This window comes from Gopherus evgoodei, chromosome 13 (assembly GCF_007399415.2).
Source record: "Gopherus evgoodei ecotype Sinaloan lineage chromosome 13, rGopEvg1_v1.p, whole genome shotgun sequence".
NCBI lineage: Eukaryota > Metazoa > Chordata > Testudines > Testudinidae > Gopherus > Gopherus evgoodei.
Genome location: NC_044334.1, coordinates 31,858,742 through 31,880,422, shown reverse-complemented (window position 1 = coordinate 31,880,422; position 21,681 = coordinate 31,858,742). Strand labels below are relative to the sequence as shown.

The following is a 21,681-nucleotide window of genomic DNA, read 5'->3' as shown; positions in this document are numbered from 1 at the left end:
GTCCGTGAATACGGAAACACAACTGCCGTGCAGATGTTGTTGGAACGCCTGGCAGGCGAGGCGGACTGCCCTCAACTCCCGGACATTTATGTGGAGTGACAACTCTTGGGACGACCAGAGGCCCTGGGTACGTAGGTGCCCTAGGTGGGCCCCCCAACCCAGGGATGATGCATCGGTTGTTAGAGTCATCGACGGTGGCCGTGGGTGAAACGGCATCCCCATGCATACTAGGGATGGGGTCAGCCACCAGTCGAGGGAGCAGAGGGGGCCGGAGGGGACTGTCACCAATATGTCTAGGTGGTCCTTGCCCGGGTGGAATACCAAATGAAGCCACGTTTGGAAGGGTCTCATTCGGAGCCTGGCATACTTTGTCACATAAGTACATGCGGCCATAAGCCCCAATAGTGCGAGACAGGTGCGAGCTGAGGTGATTGTGGAGGCCTGCAAGCTCCGTATGATCGAGACGATAGTCTGGAAGTGGGGCTGAGGTAAGGAAGGCCTGGCTTGAGTAGAGTCCAGGGTCGCGCCTATGAAGTCCAACCTCTGCATGGGGACCAGGGTGGATTTCTCGGCATTGAGAAGCAGGCCTAACTGGGAGAAGAGGTCCGTAACCACCTCGACATGCTGCCGCACCTGCGACTGGGAGGACCCCTTTAGGAGCCAGTCGTCGAGGTACGGAAACACGTGAATTTGCCGCCGACGGAGGTGGGCGGCCACGACGGCCATGCACTTGGTAAACACCCTCGGGGCCGTGGAGAGGCCGAAGGGTAGGACTGCGAATTGGAAGTGCTGATGTCTGACCGTGAAGCGAAGGTACTTCCTGTGCGGTGGAAAGACGGCAATATGGAAGTACGCGTCCTTCATGTCGAGGGCGGCATACCAGTCTCCAGGATCCAGTGAGGGGATAATCGTTCCCAGGAAGATCATGCGAAACTTCAACTTGAGCATCCATTTGTTGAGGCCCCGCAGGTCTAGGATGGGTCTGAGACCTCCCTTGGACTTGGGAATCAGAAAATAGTGGGAGTAAAACCCTTTTCCTCTCTCGTCTAGAGGTACCTCCTCTATAGCTCCTGCTGCGAGGAGAGATCGGACCTCCTGCAGGAGGGTTTGCTCGTGAGAGGGGTCCCTGAAGAGGGACCGGGAAGGGGGGTGGGAAGGGGGTGAGGAAGCAAATTGTAGGTGGTATCCTTGCTTCACCGTGCGCAGCACCCAACACTCTGATGTTAACTGGGACCACACCGGGAAGAAGTGGGAGAGGCGGTTGGAGAAGGTAGGGGAAGGATCCTGTCTTGAGGCTGGTACGCCGTCCCCGGGCGCACCTTCAAAAGCCGGACTTGGGGCCCGGTGGTGCCTTGGAGGGGCCTTGGTTTTGGCCTCCCTGGGAGCTGGACTGGCACCTGCGGCCCCCCCGGCCACGCCGTCTACTGAAGTCCTGCCTCTGGCGGGGTGGGAAGTATGGGCGGTGTGCTTGGGGTCTGAAGGGTCTACGCTGGGTGGAAGGTGTATGCATCCCCAGCGAGCGTATGATGACTCGATTGTCCTTCAGGTTTTGCAGTTTGGAATCCGTTTTGCCCGAGAACAAACCCTTCCCGTCAAAGGGTAAGACCTGGACGGTATATTGCAGTTCTGGGGGTAGAGTGGAGGTCTGAAGCCAGGAAATGCGCCTCATGGTGATTCCCGAGGCCAAGGTTCTGGCTGCTGAGTCGGCCGTGTCGAGGGAGGCCTGTAGAGAGGTCCTGGCCACCTTCTTACCCTCCTCCAGGAATGCATTGAATTCTGGGCGTAAGTCCTGGGGTAGTAGCTCGGAGAACTTACCCACCTCCGCCCATATATTGTAGTTATATCGGCTCAATAGGGCCTGTTGGTTGGCCACACGGAGTTGCAAGGCCCCAGCTGAGTACACCGTGCGACCCATGAGGTCCATCCGCCTAGCCTCTTTGGATTTGGGGGCCGGTGCCTGCTGGCCATGTCGTTCCCTGTCGTTGACAGATTGGACAACTAGGGAGGAGGGAGGAGGGTGGACGTACAAGTACTCGTACCCCCGAGAGGGTACCATGTACTTTCTTTCCATTCCCTTAGCTGTCGGTGGAATGGAGGCTGGAGATTGCCAAAGGTTATCGGCGGTGGACTGGATAGTCTTAATGAACGGGAGGGCTACTCGGGTAAGAGCGTCCGCAGAGAGGATGCTCACTACTGGGTCCTCAACCTCTGGGACCTCCTCCACAGGTAGGTTGATGTTAAGGGCCACTCTGCGTAGGAGGTCCTGGTGGGCCCTGAGGTCTATCGGTGGGGGCCCTGAAGTTGAAGACCCGGCCACGGCCTCATCTGGCGAGGAGGAGGAGGAGGATACTCCGGGAATGAGGGCATCCTGGTTGGTCTCCTGCTCCTGGACCGGTTCTTGCTCCAGTTGACCCAGGGAGTCTGGTGGCAGTTGTTTTTCCGACTCAACCGCAGGGGGGCGGGAAACAGTGGCCTCTGGTACCCGATGTTCTGAGGTGGCAGAATGGGTCTGGGGCAGGGGGCCACCCTGGGTCTGATGGTATGCCCAGGTTGTCCAAAAACCCATTGTTGGGATCCCACGTCCTGCAGGCGGGGGTCCTGGAACACTCCCAGCGGTACTTCGGGATCCTGGTCCCGGTCGTAGTAGCTACCCGCCTGGGAGGATGCCGACGTGCCTCTGGACGGCCATGGAGGAGCAGCAAAAGTTGGAGCCGAAGTTCCGACAGACCTTACACCTCTGGGTTGTGGTGATCGGTGCCGGCACTGGTGACGGTGCCGAGAGCGAGACCGGGACCTGCGACTGGCTCGGTGCCGGGAGGTCGACCGAGATCTCGAGTCTCTCTGTCTCGACCTGCTCCTGGAGGTGCAGTGCCCGCCATGGTGCCGTGAGCTGGAGCGGTACCGTGAGTACCGGGTTGACGCTCGAGCTGTCGACCGGTGCCGGGAGCCTGATCGGTGCCCGGAGCGTGACCGATACCGAGATGAAGGTCGGTGCTGGGAGCCTGAACGGTGCCTAGGTGAATGCCGGTGCCGTGAGTCTGACCGGTGCCGAAACCGAGATCGCCGTCGAGAGTGTGAACGACGTCTCGATGTAGAGCGTCCGCAGGACCGTGATCTGGAGCGGTGCCAGTCTGCTACGCTGACCGAAGCTGGTCTGGTCAGGGTCGGCTTGCCCATTGAATGCAGTACCCGCACCGGCGGTGCTGGGGGTAAGGGCGGTGGCGCATCGGTGATCGCAATCAGATCCCTCGCTGCGGCAAACGTCTCCGGGGTAGACGGTGAAGCAGGCTCTACCATGGTGGGCACCGGGGAGCCGCCAGGTGCCGGACTTGACGGCCCTTGTGGGGTCGGAGTCAACGGTGCTGGCTTAGTCAGTGCCGCGGCAGGTATCGGTGCCATGCGGTCCGGCTTTGGTGCAGGCTCTGGCTGCGAGGCGGATGTTGGCGGGATGATTTGCGCCTTCGCCGTCTTTGACCTCGGGGAGAGGGAGCGGCTCGGAGCTGGTTTCGGCACCGGCAGGGGCCGGTGCCGTGAGTCCTTGGTGGCAGCGCTCGGTGCCGTGGCGGTGCCCTTGCTTACCGGCTGGCTTGTGCTCGGTGCCGAGGGCGGAGGTGTCAGGGCCGCTTCCATAAGGAGCTGTCTTAACCTAATGTCCCGCTCCTTCTTGGTTCTCGGCTTGAAAGACTTGCAAATTGAGCACTTAGCCGATAAGTGTGACTCCCCGAGGCACTTTAAGCAGGAGTCATGGGGGTCTCCAACCGGCATAGGCTTGTGACAAGCCGAGCACTGTTTGAAACCCGATGAGCCGGGCATGAGCTCCGGCTCTGGAGAAGCGGGTGATCCCCGATCCCCTCAAACGATAACTAACTACTACACTATTAACACTAACTAACTAACTGACTGTATAACTATATATATATATACAAAAATTAACTACAACTACGGTATAACAACGATAAGGAGAAAATGAGCTGCTAGGGAGTGTGGAGGTCAGCGAAGCCGCGCTCCACAGTTCCAACGACCGACACGGGTGGTAAGAAGGAACTGAAGGGTGGCCGGGTTGGCTGGGGTATATATTGGGCGCCACAGCAGCGCCACTCCAGGGGGTGCCCAGCCGACCCGCCAGGGTTGCTAGGGTAAAAGTTTCTCCGACGAACGTGCACGCGGCGTGCACACATCTAACTGGAATAGATATGAGCAATCACTCGAAGAAGAACTGAAAGTACTGGTAACTATTGTGACAATATAAAGAAAATACTTTATGCTTGTGCTTGTTTCTCTACTGAATTTATGATGGAGATCTAAGTCACTGTGCAGATTTATGACTCTTCCTTGCTGTCTGCTGTTGGGTGAAACAACAGGTTAATGCAATATCTTTTCACCTCTACAGAACTGGCTTCCAAACTAACTTACACCATAACAGAACTAGCACACAATTTGGTGTATGTGTGGCAATGGCTATTAAGCAGAGGGCCAGAGCCAGGGCCAGGGCCAGGACAGTAGCGGTGTTTAGGTCTGGAGAGACATCTATTAGCAAAAGGTTGTTGAGTTTTTTTACTATTGTGTTTTTTTAGTGTTCCATTTCATACCACAGGAAGCAGTGCACAGACAGCTCCCCATAGGGGTAGTGGTATTACACTGCTAGAAGTTATACAATGCTCTAAAAAGACTGAGCAATCTGAAAATGACTCTCAATTCATGATTGTCCTTAAACCTTAAAATTAAAGATGATTTACTTCCCCTTACCTCTTGGGAAGACCAAAGAGGTTACTTACCTCACCCCATCTACTCTGTGGAAGTGACAAGTGTCACTCAGATGAGAAATACTCAAGGCTGCAGTAGACAGAGAATGGAAGGGACTATTTGTGCAAGTCCTAAGAAGCCTTCCTCTGGACAAACCTGTAGTCTATACTCAAACTACTCACCCTAGATGGGTTGGCAGGATCAGTGCAGATAGGGCCCCCTACTCACAGGAAGTGCTCAGGCTTGCATGTTTCAGGATTGTGCCCTTTAGACGACCATCCCTAAGTTTATCTTACTTCTGTACTATGCATCTGACCAGTTGATTAGCAGATTAAATAAACTGCCTCATATGAAACACACTCTATGTCCTGAGGGAATGGACTTTAAATAATTTCAGGCTGCAGTTCTGTCAGGTGTGGCCTATTAGTATGGTCTTCTTCCTGGATCACAGGCACATCTGACACACACATAGAAGACTTTAACAGATGCCTCCAACTTTGCGCTTGCATCTATAGACCACATAAATTGGATCCTATAGCTCCTGGAGATCTACCCTTTAGCCCACACAGCCTGGCGCAATTTGCAAGCCAGTAAATATTGCATGCAAGTCTTTGACTTTATACTCTTTTACTCTGCTACAAACTGAGGAGAGAGATCCACAAAATTCAACAGGGTTAATTGCTGATCCGAACGTAAATAATATTGTATGCACATCCCAGATCTTTCAGGCTAAACTTTAGAACCAGATTGTGCCATTTAGCCAGTGATCTACATTGGGAACGGTGTGAGGCAGTACTGCCCCAAATGGAGTTCCAGGGGGCACCATCTTCCGCTCCCCACCAAAATCCCTGATGTGCAGGAGAGTGCACAGGATGAAAAATTTTCTGGAATGTGCCATCCCTGCCATGCCTTGTCAGCTCCAAAGGCAGTGCGGAGGGCCTCTCTTCTTCAGGGACCTCTTTAGGAAGGATTGCATCCTATGAGTGCATGGAGCGCACAATCTCTACCCTTTGCATAGAGCTGGGAAGAAGGTACCTTTCCTCTACCACCTCTAATCACCATGCTAAAGCCAGGGATATTGTGGCCCTTTCTGAGCCATGAAGACATTATCCAAACTGTTTTTTAAAAGTCATCAATATTTGAAGATGAAGCATATGGTCTGTGAAAGGCCAACAAACTGCTCCTTACAAAGGCTGTTACACTTAATATTCTGACTTCGTCTCCAGAGAGTACTGTTGGATTAACTGTATTTTATTAAAAATTTGACCAATATTTGGGTATCAAATTTAATTAAGCTAACATACCTGTCTGGAAATTTCCTAAAACTGTTCAAGTATCCTCATCCTGAAACTCAAGATAAGTTACTGTACTGCATTGTGCTTTCCATTTAGACATTTCATTCCATTAATCATGAGTTCCTTTATACTTTTTGGAAGCTATATGGACATTTAAGCTCCCTCTCTCACCACTGGCAGCTATGCCCCAAAGTGCAGCTATTCTGGTCAAAGATCTCAGAGGGCCACCTCAGATATTACTGAAATAGCTTTGCCTTTCTTACCTGTAATTTTCCTATCCGGTATTCTTCCATATTCTCCAATGATGGAATTTAACCAGGATGTATTCCCATCTACTAATGGTCATCAAAAAAACTCCTGCTCATATTACCCACAATTCACAAATGGTAACAAAGAACACGGAATGCAATAATCCTTGGTAAACTTCACAAATGCAGGATATAAGTATTTTACTTACATTTGTATATGGGAGCTGTTCCAGAAATATTAAAAGAGTGCTGTGTTTCTGCAAAAAAGTTTCCCCACATATAACAATCCTGCAACACTATTACCCACTATGGTTTATTGAGTTTTGTTTTGGGTTTTCTCTTGTATTTTTATAGTTAATCTATACATTACTCTTTAGTGTGTTTTCATATTGCATGTAAGTTTAAATATTTGATTCAGTGAAGGAAGACTATTCAACATACTGCACATAGTTCAATGTTAATTATATATTGTTACTAATTCAGTCTTGCGCTTTGAAGCACAGCATCAACTGGCAACTAACTCTGTCCCTTTCAAGTAAGTACAGGCTGACTACACTGGATTTTCATGGTCCATGATAGCTATATTGATATAAACTTTCATTCAATGCATTACACCAGTGTAAAAAGTTTTGACTTGGATCCATGTGACTCTAAAGGCTTGCAACACTGTCGAAACTACACTTCCTGGTGCAAAACCCCTTGCTGTAGACAAGCCCCATGTCCCTTTAAATGTGTATCTGTCCTTTTGACTAACTTCATATAATCATAGAATATCAGGGTTGGAAGGAACCTCAGGAGGTCATCTAGTCCAACTACCTGCTCAAAGCAGGATCAATCCCCAACTAAATCATCCCAGCCAGAGCTTTGTCAAGCTGATATATAAACTGACATGAGAGCAAACACTATTTACCTGGGCACTCACAGCCTCCACCTTTGGCTCTGTTAGCCACAGCAGCTGCATAAGAACGTGCATCCAAGATCAAAAGCTTCTGAGGCTGGATGGCCAAACTTTCTGCTCCTGAAGCATTAGAAATTGAGGAATCTATGGAAAGAAAAAGGGCAACCAATTAAACAAATACTTTTGACATTATCTGCAACAAAGTCATACAGGAACCACAATGTGCATGCACTGTGCACAGAGGACTCCTACACACTCTGTAAACATGCAGTCACTCCCATATATCTTATACTATACACAGAAGATCACACTCCCATACAAAGCTCTAGCCATTTTAGAAATGAATGAGCTGATGAACTCACCAAATTCCACATCAGAGAGGTCCCCTCCATTGGAGAAGTCTCTGGAATAGTTTCCATTCATTAATTTGCCGCTTTTTGACCTAGAGTCTGAGGCACATGCTTTGGCCACTGACTGGACAAGGTGTTCATCATCTGCATTTCTCCAGCCCCACCAGCTGACCTCGGGCTGTCCACAACGGGAAATTACTGCCCCATTACACTGGTGCCTATGCAGGAAAGAGTAAGAACAGCTAACTGTACCCATTACATTAGCATCCTAAATAAAAGAATCAGCAGAAACTAAACCACATAGAACATTGGGAATTAACTAGCTCGCTGCAGAGTTTTACATCATATCAGTGTTCTAGAGGCACATATATCCTACAGATTTATATATAATCCAAGGATGCTCCATCGGAATGTGTTTCAAGCTTGTACGATAGTTGAGTCAATTGCTGTAACATGAAAAGATTAAATATGACATTCAAATATAAGTCACTTTTGGTGCCCAGGGTGCAGTTAGACACCAGCAGCTAGCCTGTGACAGCTGACTCAGACTCACAGGGCTCTGACTACACGACTGTTTCACTGCAGTATAGATGTTCAGGCTCAGGCTTCAGCCTGAGCACTGAGACCATTCCAAGCCCAGACGTCTAAACTGCAATCAAACAGCCCTGCAGCCAGAGCCCCATGGACCCGAGTCAGCTAGCACAGGCCAGCCACAGGTTTTTAATTGCAGTGTAGACAAACTCCAGACCTCAGAAGGGGGATGATGTCCAAGATTTAGTTTTGGAGGGCTTTCACACACCAATTATTAGGTCTGAAGGGAGTATGATGCCTCTGATAAGAAGAACCTGTAGACCTTGGTGTGTCTGCTGTATGATTATTCCTAAGCATAACTTGAAGACTTATTTCTGTGCATGGACAGTGTCAATGGACAGTGCCAATGAGCTCTCATTGTGCCCTGGGTGTTCTTGTAAAGACATACAGATTCTGCAATGGTTCTGTATTGCAAGTATTACTGCACTGGCAAAAGGAAAATAGCTCATTTCCCATCTTTTCACAAGGGATGTTAAATATCTATAGCTTGGCTCTTTCTGAGGCTTGTTATATGTGCCATGTTTGAAAATATTGACTAAGGGTATGTCTACATTACATTAGAACACCTGTGGCTGGCCCAGGTGAGCTGACTCAGTCTCCCAGGTCAGCTGACACTGGCTAGCTGCAGGTGTTTTACTGCAGTATAGATATACCCTCCACATTCCTGTAAGTGAAGAGAAATGCTTCTAAGTAATTATAAGAGAAACTAGATTGGAGACTATAAAAGCACTAAGAGAATTTTCTGTCTTATATTCTTCCCTGCCCTGTCTCTCACAGGACTACTTCTCTTTCTCAAGATTCGTTTATGACGCATACTACCATTTCTCTAACAGACAGCAGGTGGATGGGTTTTCCTTCGTAGCCTCTCAACACTGATCACAACATGACAAGAGTTGTTCAAAAAGTAACACAGACATTTCCTGAATCTGGGGGCTTCTGGTACCAGGCTGGTGATGGTGCTGCAGAAACAAGATTTCCCTGTATGCACTGTTGTGTTGCAACTAAACTTCTCACGTGCTTCATGAGGACAGATCAGTCAAAAAAAAAAAAGTGTCATGATGGAAAATTAAGAGCCTCAGTCTGAACACCTGCACTCATGTGATTAGTCCTTACTCACTCAAGCAGTTCCATTGACCTAAGTGGATGTATATGCATGAGTAAGGACTGCATGTGTGAGTAAGGGTTAGCAGGATCCTAGAACTAGATGTGCGCAAGATTTAGTTTGTAAGTAAAAAAGCACCTCAGCAGTAAAATTTGCTACAGATGTCAAATCAGGCAGACTTTAAAGAATAAAATACTCTTTGTTATTGGGATATTTCTATTGCCTCAAAAATGCAAGTGACAAACTATAAAAGTTCTGTAAAAAGCAAGAAAGACTCCTGTAGCACCTTATAGACTAACAGATGTATTGGAGCGTAAGTTTTTGTGAGTGAATACCCACTTCGTCAGACGCATGCAAAAGCTCATGCTCTAATACGTCTGTTAGTCTATAAGGTGCCACAGGACTCTCTGTTGCTTTTTACAGATCCAGACTAACACCGCTACCCCTCTGATAGTATAAAAGCTCTGTATATTCATAATGGTGCAGAGGACTAGAAAGTCAGGGAAGGGGTGACACTATCAGTACAGGATGTCATGTGACAGTGAGATCACTGAAGAAAGGAGTGATTGAAAGTAGCTGTTTATCTGGTCCTTATTGGGCAATGACAAACTCATAGTAAAATTCGTTTTGTTTATTTACAATAGAATTTCTCAAAGTCTATATAATCTTTGTATATATGAACAACAGTTTACTTTAAAGTCTCAACTAATTTTCAATTTTATTACAAATAAAGCGAAGATTGTGATATAAAGGGAAGGCATCTGACCACCACAAACATGTTTTTAAAACAAGCTTCTGGAGAACCGCTTCCATTGCCTGTACAAACAAAAAATTCAAAAGTGTTTTGTTTTTTTAAATATAATGACATTTGCCTTTTTGTTATTTTCTAAGTGCTGGTGCATCCTATTGCTGCCAGTGGGATACAAACTCTCACTTCCATCCATCAAAGGCAGCAGGCTCCGATTCCTGGGTTCTGCCATGCAGTTCCTGTCCCCAGTTCTGGGTTCTGGCCATGGGCACTGAGCCCTGACCCTGGCTGCAAGGTAGCAGACAACAGGCCCTGGCTCTGGCCACGCAACAGCAGGGCTCATCATCCACCCCCATTGCCCCTGGACCCCGCTGCCTCCCATGGCCTTGTATCCACCCCTCTCCCAGGACTCTGCTGCTTTCCTGGCCTCATATTCACTCCTCGCTCCATTGCCCTGGGCTCCTGCTGCCTTTGCAGCTCTGCATCCACATGCCCCCATTGACCTGGGGCCCCCCTACCCCACACCCATCCCACTATTGCATCTGGCCCCTGCTGCCTAACCTCTTTGGCCCCCACCATCCAGGGCTTAGTGGGTCCCTGGGCTTGCTGAGAAAAGTGATATTAGCAAACATGCAGGTATCACTTCTCACAGCAGACTTACTAGCTATCTGTGAAAAGTGATACTTGTACGTTTGTTAATATCATTTATCACTTTCCTTGGCCTCCCAGGTAGCTACTAAATGTGCTGTGATATTAACAAATATACAAATATCACTTTTCACAGCAAGCCCCAGGACCCACTAAGCCCTGCATGGGGGGTGGGAGGCCGAAGAGGGAGGCAGCATTATTTTTGTTACTGAGTCTGCCAAAAACCCAACAAATACACGTTACAATGATGTGGATGTGACTCTGTGCATGTTTGTTTTTTTCTAAAATTAATTAAGCGTTTTAGGAAAAAATTGTCAGTGCGGTCACCAAAAAAATTTGTTGTGAGAACTCCTGGCCTAGACCTCAACTTTCTTAGGGTATGTCCACTTTGCAATTAAAAATTTGCAGCTGGGCTGTGCCAGATGACTCAGGCTCACGGGGCTTCGATTCCGGGCTGTTTAATTGTGGTGTAGACACTTGGGCTCAGGCTGGAGCCCAGGTTCTAGGGCACTGCAAGGTGGGAGGGTCCCAGAGCTCAGGCTGCAGCAATAAAACAGCCCCTTAGCCCAAGCCCTGTGAGCCCGAGTCAGCTGGACTAGGCCGGCCATGGATGTCTAACTACACACCTTGAGACATGTTCAGGCAGATTAAATGGACTTGTTTAAAATGTGTTCCCAGGGTTATTAAATTTGTGTCAACTGGTTGTTACAGATAACAAACACTGTAGTATCCCTACTAGACCAAACCAGTAGCTGGCACAGGCTGCTTAATGCTAAATGTTTAAAGAAACTCTGACAACCTGTTTAGGCTTCACATTCGCCATATCCTAAGATTGTAATATGCTCTGGGAGAAGTGGAGGCACACTGCACTTTCAAATTATATTTTGACAGCACTTTCTGTAATTAGTTCAAATAACATTCATATACTGAAAAGAAAAAACAGCAACTATTACTAGAAGCAAAGGAGAGACCATTGGAATGGAGCCAGATTTACAACAGGTACCACCCACATGCAGGGAGAAAATACGTTTCCATTATAATCAGGAATCCTAGTTTTATGTGATAAAAAACACCCCAAATTCTCTAATAAAAAACCATAAAAATCCGGGTTTTTCTGTGATTAAAATAAAATGTTTAACTTTAAGTTTCCCTAGCGACAATATACATAGGTATCTGTTAAGCATGCTGTTTTACTGATATACAGTAACTCCTCACTTAACGCTGTAGTTAAGAGTTGGAATACTGTCATGGATGGATATAAACTGTTCAGGAAGAACAGGCAGGGCAGAAAAGGTGAGGGAGTTGCACTGTATGCAAGAGAGCTGTGTGACTGCTCAGAGCTCCGGTTTGAAACTGCAGAAAAACCTGAGAGTCGCAGGATTAAGTTTAGAAGTGTGAGCAATAAGGGTGATGTCGTGGTGGGAGTCTGCTATAGAACACCAGACCAGGGGGATGAGTTGGATGAGGCTTTCTTCCGGCAACTAGCAGAAGTTACTAGATCGCAGGGCCTGGTTCTCATGGGGGACTTTAATCACTCTGATATCTGCTGGGAGAGCAATACAGCGGTGCACAGACAATCCAGGAAGTTTTCAGAAAGTGTAGGGGACAAATCTTTGGTGAGCTTAAACACAAAAGGAAGCTTACAAGAAGTGGAAACTTGGACAGATGACTAGGGTGGAGTATAAAAATAATGCTCAAGCATGTGAGGGTGTAATCAGGAAGCACAATTGGAGTTGCACCTAGCAAGAGATGTGAAGGGTAACAAGAAGGGTTTCTATAGGTATGTTAGCAACAAGGTGGTGGTCAGGGAAAGTGTGGGACTTTTACTAAATGAAGGAGGCAGCCTAGTGACAGATGATGAGGAAAAAGCTGAAGTACTCAATGTTTTTTTTGCCTCAGTTTTCACAGACAAGGTCAGCTCCCAGACTGCTGCACTGGGCAGCACAGCATGGGGAAGAGGTAACCAGCCCTCTGTGGAGAAAAAAGTGGTTTGGGACTATTTAGAAAAGCTGAACAAGCACAAGTCCATGGGGCCGGATGCGCTGCATTCGAGGGTGCTAAAGGAGTTGGCGGATGTGATTGCAGAGCCATTGGCCATTATCTTTGAAAACTCATGGGGAACGGGGGAAGTCCCGGATGACTGGCAAAAGGCAAATATATTGTCCATCTTTAAATAAGGGAAGAAGGAGAATCCGGGGAACTACAGGCCAGTCAGCCTCAACTCTGTCCCTGGAAAAATCATGGAGCAGATCCTCAAGGAATCCATTTTGAAGCACTTGGAGGAGAGGAAGATAATCAGAAACAGTCAGCATGGATTCACCAAGGGCAAGTCATGCCTTACCAACCTGATTGCCTTCTGTGATGAGACAACTGGCTCTGTGGATATGGGAAAAGCGGTGGATGTGATATATCTTGACTTCAGCAAAGCTTTTGATACCATCTCCCACAGTATTCTTGCCAGCAAGTTACAAAAGTATGCACTGGATAAATGGACTATAGGGTGGATAGAAAGCTGGCTAGATTGTTGGGCTCAATGGGTAGTGATCAAGGACTTGATGTCTAATTAGCAGCATCAGGGGTTGGTGCTGGGGCTGGTTTTGTTCAACATCTTTATTAATGATCATAGAATATTAGGGCTGAAAGGGATGTCAGGAGGTCATCTAGTCCAACCCCCTGCTCAAAGCAGGATCAATCCCCAACTAAATCATCCCAGCCAGGGCTTTGTCAAGCCTGACCTTAAAAACCTCTAAGAAAGGAAATTCCACCACCTCCCTAGGTAACCCATTCCAGGGCTTCACCACCCTCCTAGTGAAAAAGTTTTTCCTAATATCCAACCTAAACCTCCCCCACTGCAACTTGAGACCATTGCTCCTTGTTCTCTCATCTGCTACCACTGAGAACAGCCTAGATCCATCCTCTTTGGAACCCCCTTTCAGGTAGCTGAAAGCAATTCCCCGTCATTCTTCTCTTCTGCAAAAGAAACAATCCCAGTTCCCTCAGCCTCTCCTCATAAGTTATGTGCTCCAGTCTCTTAATCATTTTTGTTGCCCTCTGTTGGACTTTTTCCAATTTTTCCACACCCTTGTTCTAGAGTGAGGCCCAAAACTGGACACAGTACTCCAGATGGGGCCTCATCAATGCCAAATAGAGGGGAACAATCACATCTCTCAATCTGCTGGCAGTGCCCCTAATTATGCAGCCCAAAATGCCGTTAACCTTCTTGGCAACAAGGGCACACTGTTGACTCATATCCAGCTTCTCATCCACTGTAATCCCTAGGTCCTTTTCTGCAGAACTGCTGCCTAACTACTCGGTCCCTAGTCTGTAGCAGGGCATGGGATTGCTCTGTATCATATCCTTACCCTCCAGCATATCTACCACTATTCCTATCCTTACCCTCCAGCATATCTACCACTCCTCCCCACACAGGGAGCATTACAGAGATTTAGAGGACTGTAACATATCTAATCAAACACAATCAACTGCTCAAATTAGATGCTGCATAAGCCCTAGGAAGACTGACAAGGAAAAAACATACAGTATTTACAAAGTTATCATCAATATACCAGAGACAAATAGCCTAAAATGTCAGTCAATACAAGCACTTAATGTCTTTCCAGAACCCTTGTGTGTCGCCATTATTGTATGGAGGTGTAAAAACCAAAAGGAGGTGGGAAAAATCGAAAACTGACAAGGTGAGTTACACGCTGAAGTCTGATGTAAGAGTTCTGCAACAACAAATGTTGAGAGGTGAAGGTATTAGCAATTCATAGCTGGAAGAGTTACAGAGTAACAAGGAATAAAAATACAGCAAAGCTTCTCATACATGCCCACACCACCCCTCTGATTATGCATACTAAGAAACTAGGGACACCAGGCACTGCTGTAGCTCTGGTGTTTCCTACAATTTACAGAATCTATTGAATGTTCATTACCTTCATTGTAGTTACTTGCACTCATTTTGAGCCCTGGCACATTAACACCCTGAGCATGTTTCATTACTAGCTGAGATTCCCAGTTCCAAGTAAGCTAAGGTGTTATTTGCTGAAAAGCCCCAGTCCTCAGTTTGGTGACAGTGGATGCTCCTGGCTTGGAGTCTCACCTGTACACTACAGCCGGAATACGCTTCCAGGACCGAAAGCTTGCCACACTCTCAAGCTCCTTGTCCGTGATCCAGGCGGGAACTATGAGCTCCTGTGGGTAGCTACCACAGAGCCTGAATGGAAAGAGGAAGTAAAGGGTTAAATGTAGCAGACAAATAGCAGATACATAACCTACTGACAATACAAAATAAAAGACAATACAAGCAATCTAAGTGCCGTTCATTTCACAACCCATACTATTTTGTGAGCTCTTGATCAGTCATATATTCAGCTACAATCCCCTTCATTAGACATTAAAGAATACAATGGACCAGAACCTTAGCAGTTGTAAGTCTGCATACCTCCATTTATATCAATGGAGCAGTGCTGCTTTCACCATCTGAGGATCTGACCCAGCGTTTCCTTAGGAAAATTATAACCCAATGGTTATTTAACTCCAGCTGCCAGGAATGCACCAAAACACAGAAGAGAAATTCCTCATCTTTCAATACCAAAGAGATAGTAATTCCACTCCCTTCTATAAGCTCATATCACAAAGCCACTAGGAATGAAGTCATTGTGGTCTCGCAGAGTTGGTCAGCAGAGGATATATGTGTAAAACTGGACCAATGCATCAACCTATCAATCCCTTTCAGAAGGTAAGAAATGGATTGCATTGATTTGTGGTGGTCTGGTGAAATGTACTTTTCCCTGTAGGCTGCCATCTTGTGCTCTAGAATTTAGTGAAAAGAGTGATGTGTGCTGGAATTACACAAAATGTCTAAGATTAGCTTGGAGAAGTGTGAACAGTTCCCATTCATTGCTACAGTATGTTAATTATTAGACCAATTGATGTTTATATAAATGTCAACTTTGGTAACTACTTAACCACTAACCCAAACTTGCAAACAAAAAAAAGGATACTCATATTTTGAAGATCAGCTCAATCTACTATGCTTGGATTCTCACTGAATCTCAGTGAGTATAAGGCAGGGGTTGGCAACCTTTCAGAAGTGGTGTGCCGAGTCTTCATTTATTCATTCTAATTTAAGGTTTCGCATGCCAGTAATACATTTTAATGCTTTTAAAAAGTCTCTATAAGTCTATAATATATAACTAAACTATTGTTGTATGTAAAGTAAAAAAGGTTTTTAAAAGGTTTAAGAAACTTCATTTAAAATTAAATTAAAATGCAGAGCCCCCAGGATCAGTGGCCAGGACCTGGGCAGTGTGAGTGCCACTGAAAATCAGCTGCCTACCCCTGGTATAAAAGAATACCAACACTCCTCACCCTACCCCCTCCAAGCTGACCAATGGTTGAAAGAAACTTCCAAGAATGAATCATAACAGCAAGATTCTAATTCTAACCAAACAGAATCCTGGAATGATGGAACATCTTTGTCTCTAGCTGCTTTTACATGCTGCCTAACTCTTCTCTGTAACAAAAAGCCTGTACAACTGTGGAAGCAGAAGGAGATAAGGAGAAACAGCATGATGAGCCAGCTGCCAGCTCTACACAGACAACACGTGGGAACCCTTACTTTAATGTTTGAAAATTGTGTTTCATTTCTCACCCAAATTTAAGCAGATTTCTAGGAGAAAAATTGTGAGCCCATAAAGAATGTCTTCCACAGCTTGAGATAAATTGCAAGGAACTGAAAATATTTTCTTCCAATAACAGAAGTGGAAGTAGTTACAAAAAATAAGTCATGCATTTTCCCCCAATTCAGGGCAACATGTAAACATGTGCCTAAGTCTCTCTCTATTCAGAAAAGCACTTAAATACATGTATAAGTGCTTTCCTGAACAGGACTGCTTTCCTGAATTGACTCCTCAGACTCTAAAAATGCCAAAGGGGAAAAAAAATCACGGTTTTTCCTCATTGTGCTTCTTTATGAAGTATAAATAAAAAAGGCCTCTTTTTTTTTTTTTTTTTTTTTTTTTTAAACCTTACACATGTCAAGAATATCTAGTTTAGTCTCCCTAATTTTGTTGGAGGACTCCTATGAAACTAGAGAACTGGAGTCGGAACTTTCTCAGGTCTCAGTTCAAAAGCCTGGGTTTTGAATCTTCCACAAAGAATTTTTCTTCCCCATCTTTGTCAGATGTCTGAGGAAAACAGTTGCTAACAAAAGCAAAATATTTTAAGTAGTCTGAATAAGAATCAATTCCCTTCTCATTTGGTCTGGTTTCACTCTCTTGTAATGTTATAGTCCCTCTAGTTCTCCTGTCCTCCAAGGAGTCTTCCAGCAAGAAGAACAGAAAATCAAGACCTGATATCTCTAATTTAAAATATATATATACTTGGTAGCCACTTGAAGGCATTCTTTATAAATACATAAATCAACAAAGGGCATAAGCTTATTTTTCCCTTTTTGCAGATTATCTTTCATTGTAGAACTTCTGAATTTTAAGAAGTTAGAGTGATCTGCTACATGAGGATTGGTGTTTTGACAGGGCACTTGGCTGTGAAGCAACAGTCTACATAGATCCATACAACTTACTTGTATTTCTCATTGATATTGGATATCCTCCAGGCATTGTTCATATCAAAACCCATCCGTTCAACTTCATTTTTAAACCTCGAAGTTACATGCTCCCCTGGATACGAAAGGCAGACAGAGGAAATAAATCAGAAACACAAGGAAAGGTTCCTATTTTCCAAAACAGGTTGAGAAAGACACCACTGCACCTCTTCAGGAAACAGGAAAGTAACAGGCACTGTGCTGCAAGACACCTGTATACATTTTTAACTCCTACTTGGAAAAATTCATATCAAGCAAGCAAGAGCACAACTGTTTCCCTTGATGACACTTAATAATTGACTCTCCACACAGTAAAGAATAACTATTTTTTTTTTAAAACAGTATCGAGTCTAAGTCCCCGTAGATTCATACAGGAAACACCAAACTGCAGCGCAGATAGCAGACCAGATTCAAACCCATCAGGAAAAACAAGTATAATTTAGAGGAGTATGCTCTAATGAAGTCCAGAATACCATCTACCACAGAGGGACATGCTCTATTAATGTCTCCTTTCCAGAGCTCAGGAGAGTTTTGTATCAATGAGAAATAAACTAAACTTGGTCTGCCTGATTCCCAGATGGAAGGAACAGATGGTCTAATGCAGCAGTTCTCAAACTGTGGGTCAGGAGCTCAAAGTGGGTCATGACTCTGTTTTAATGGGGTTGCCAGGGCTGGCGTTAGACTTGCTGAGGCTCAAAGCCGAAGCAAAAGCTCCACCACCTGGGGCTGAAGTCAAAGCCCAGGGTTTTCAGCCCTAGGTGGCGAGACTCAAGTTACAGGCCCGACACCCAAGGCTGAAGCCTCTTGGGCTTCGGCTTTGGCCTGTCCACCTAGGATGGTGAGACCCGGGCTTTGGCCCCTCATCCGGGACTGCGGGGCTCAGGTGGGCTCAAGCTTCAGTTCCCCCTCCTGTGGTCATGTAGTTATTTTTGTTGTCAGAAGGGGGTCACAGTGCAATGAAGTTTGAGAACCCCAGTCTAATGGATAAGGCAATAGGGCATTAGCCTGTGACTCAAGAGACCTTGGCTCAATTCCCAATTCAGTCATTCCTGTATGAACTTGGGACAAGTCACTTAATTTACCCTGAGCCTCAGTTTCTTATTCCTTCCTCACAGTGGTGTTCTGAGGTTAAAATTCATTAACAATTGTCAGATTCTGGCTGGGATAATTTAGTTGAGGACTGGTCATGCTTTGAGCAGGAGGTTGGACTAGATGACTTCCTGAGGTCCCTTCCAACCCTGATATTCTATGATTCTTAGATATTACTGTAATGAGGCCCAAACAAATTCCTAAATCAATACATTATGGCAACTGGAATGTTCACAATTTATTTTTGTATAACATCTTTTGAAAAAGTATCTCAATACAGTTGAAAAAAATTCAAGACAATAAAAAAGTGAATCTGAGAGCCAGAAACGTCTATATAGATAAAAGGTAACAGTACATAAACAAGTCCCCTTCCCTTTCATACAAGGTGCAGATGATGATGATTCGTAGAGTGTTTCCAGACTTCTAGGTCTACAAAATATATTAAATAGAATAAATGCCTGACCATCACTAGACAGAACAAATCTAAAAGTCTATTAATGATCAAACGCTTTAAATTATTGTATCACTACATCATGGGACAACATATCTATTAACAGAGGAGAAAATCAATTGAAAATTAAGTGCCATACATATTACAAGTTTTACACAATTCAGAAAACATTAATACTTGAAAAAATAGTTATATACCTGTAAAAATGAAAGTTAATGTTACATACTTCTAAAAACCTATGTTTTTATATCTTCTTGGTAAATACTTGTAGATAAAATTAAAAATATAATGGCAAATAGCTTAGTTAGAATAAAAAAAGTATAAGACAACCAAAGCATAACATCTACAGTTACACTATGATTAAAAGCAGCAAAGAATCCTATGGCACCTTATAGACTAACAGACGTTTTGGAGCATGAGCTTTCGTGGGTGAATACCCACTTCTTCAGATGCATGTGGTGGAAATATCCAGGGGCAGGTTTCCACCACATGCATCTGAAGAAGTGGGTATTCACCCACGAAAGCTCATGCTCCAAAACGTCTGTTAGTCTATAAGGTGCCACAGGATTCTTTGCTGCTTTTACAGATCCAGACTAACACGGCTACCCCTCTGATACTTGACACTATGATTAAAAAAACCATAATATCTATTTTATGTGTCAAGTTATAAACTAAATATCAGACAGGAACAGGAAGAAAATTTCTCCCTGTACTACAGTATTACAAAATCAGCTGGGTGTATAATGGCACCTTATTGACTCTCTCTGAAACATTAGCTATAAGCCAGAACTGGGGCAGCATATATGATTAGAGGAACCAAAGGTCTTTTGATAAGGCAATTTCTCTTTTTTAGGTCACAAAATTGAAACAAGTTTCGTGTGCTCAGTCTAGTCCCTACTGATCATTTGTCAACACTGCAAAGCTTGCCATCACACAGACTCTGATCAAGAAAGCTATAGTAGTAGAGGACTGATCCAAAGCTTCTGAAATCCATGGGAGTTTTTCCACCTACTTCAGGGATCAGGCCCTTGAATAACAAGGACACAAAGGCCATCAAAGAGATGTACTGGAGGAAGCAGATGCAAAATGTATGTCCACCTTTCACTACATTTTCATTAATACTAACATTCAGCAAATTCACCTAATTTTCCTCTAAGCCTCTTTTCTAAAGACAAACAGTGGAAGTGTATAATTAGCTACAACTGATCTTCAACTGGAGGACTTATGGCGATACCTACTGTCATAACTAAAAGAAAAAATCAACATATAACTAACAAGCAGTTATTTAAAAAAAATTTTTTTTAGGATATCTCCTCCCCCCGCACTCTCCCACCCCCTACCCCAAAAAGAAAAGTACTGGTTTTGGGAGAAGACTGATGATATCTAGCCTACTGTGACTACATTAAGCTCTGCAAGCCTAGGACTGTTCTGAAAGGTGGACAACACACAAGCATCACTCTAAGCGAAGGCTACTGAGAATCCCTCTCATTTCCAAATCAAGGAAAAGGAAACTTTACCTAGGTTCCACCTTGGAGAGGTAAAGTCTTAGAAAGGCCCTCCAATAGCTAGAGAATATTGATCTTCCAAGAGCATAAAGGTAAAGACTTTGGGCCTAATTGTCCTTTGTGATTCAGCTCCTTCATGCTACTACACTAGCATAACAGGCATCATAAGCCAAACAAATCCAACTCCCAGCAATCTATCCCATCAGGGGCTTCCCTGAGTGATTCAGAGCAGGCACAATGGCTCTACTCCACATTCCCCTTCACAGCTCAGTCAGAGGAAATGGAGCATGATCAAAGTATAACACCATGACAGTTATTCTCATCTTCCCAGATGGACCCTTAGCCCCTGAAACAACTTAACTTATTGCCCTCCTCACAATTCCTTCACTAGGTGTAATTCACCCAAATTGACAATTCGATTCCTTGTTTCAGCCTGAGAAGACAGCATTGTACAGACAAGGTGTAAGCTCAGGTATATGATGAAAGTCTTTTGAATCGGTGGCAAGTGCAGAAGTTTCACTAAACGTGGGACAACAGCAGAAGTCCGGTAGACTCCAGCATCACTTTCAATAGAACTTTATTTGCACTAATGCTCTGAGTTTGTTGCATTTCATGTGAAGAAAATAAATGTTATAAAGTCCTTATTAACATTACAGATAGCAGAGCAGGATCAATTCTGACATATAAAGTAAAGCCCAGCAACCCTGTGGTGCTGCAGATTTCTTATATTATTCCAGACATTACAATTTTGACCTTTTCTAACCCAGCAGGTGGAGAACTAGTAAATGAAATCAAACCAGCTAGCAGTCTCCATCATATTCATCCCTTAACTTTAACAACACTTTCTTCTTTGGAGCAGTGATTACAACACTCAATATGTGGCACACTCTAATAACTGGAAATACACCTATCTGCTAGAACTGGAAGGGATCTTGAAAGGTCATCAAGTCCAACCCCCTGCCTTCATTAGCAGGACCAAATACTGATTTTTGCCCCAGATCCCAAAGTGGCCTCCTCAAGGATTGAACTCACAACCCTGGGTTTAGCAGGTCAATGCTCAAACTGCTGAGCTATTCCTCCCCTACAAAAGGCAGACGTAATTATCAGCTGCTTTGAGAAAGTGGCCATCAAAGTTTTCACATGCAGGACTGACTGGATAACAAATGAGAATTTTTTAGCTAGATGCACCCATCAGTATTTTAAAAGTTCTGCCACAGGCCCAAGATGCAGACTGGTAATTGTCCTTTAGAGCAACCAATAAAACTACAAGTATCAGAGGGGTAGCCGTGTTAGTCTGGATCTGTAAAAGCAGCAAAGAATCCTGTGGCACCTTATAGACTAACAGACGTTTTGGAGCATGAGCTTTCGTGGGTGAATACCCACTTCCTCAGATGCATGCATCTGAG

The 21,681-nt window shown here is 45.0% G+C and overlaps 1 protein-coding gene across 14 annotated transcripts in view; it reads right to left on the bottom strand.

Moving 5' to 3' along the window:
* The window catches only part of MTMR3 (myotubularin related protein 3), a 203,728-nt gene that overhangs the window by 26,011 nt on the left and 156,036 nt on the right, over window positions 1-21,681 (bottom strand). For all 14 annotated transcript variants that reach the window (XR_004002979.1, XM_030582835.1, XM_030582836.1 and 11 more), the window contains 4 exons: window positions 17,210-17,306; window positions 14,726-14,839; window positions 7,547-7,752; window positions 7,197-7,328 (listed from right to left, as the gene is read on the bottom strand). Coding sequence is in view for 13 of the 14 variants with exons in the window: in XM_030582835.1 (XP_030438695.1) it covers window positions 7,197-7,328; window positions 7,547-7,752; window positions 14,726-14,839; window positions 17,210-17,306 (549 nt within the window). In the remaining variant the exon portion in view is untranslated. The remainder of the gene's footprint in view (window positions 1-7,196; window positions 7,329-7,546; window positions 7,753-14,725; window positions 14,840-17,209; window positions 17,307-21,681) is intronic.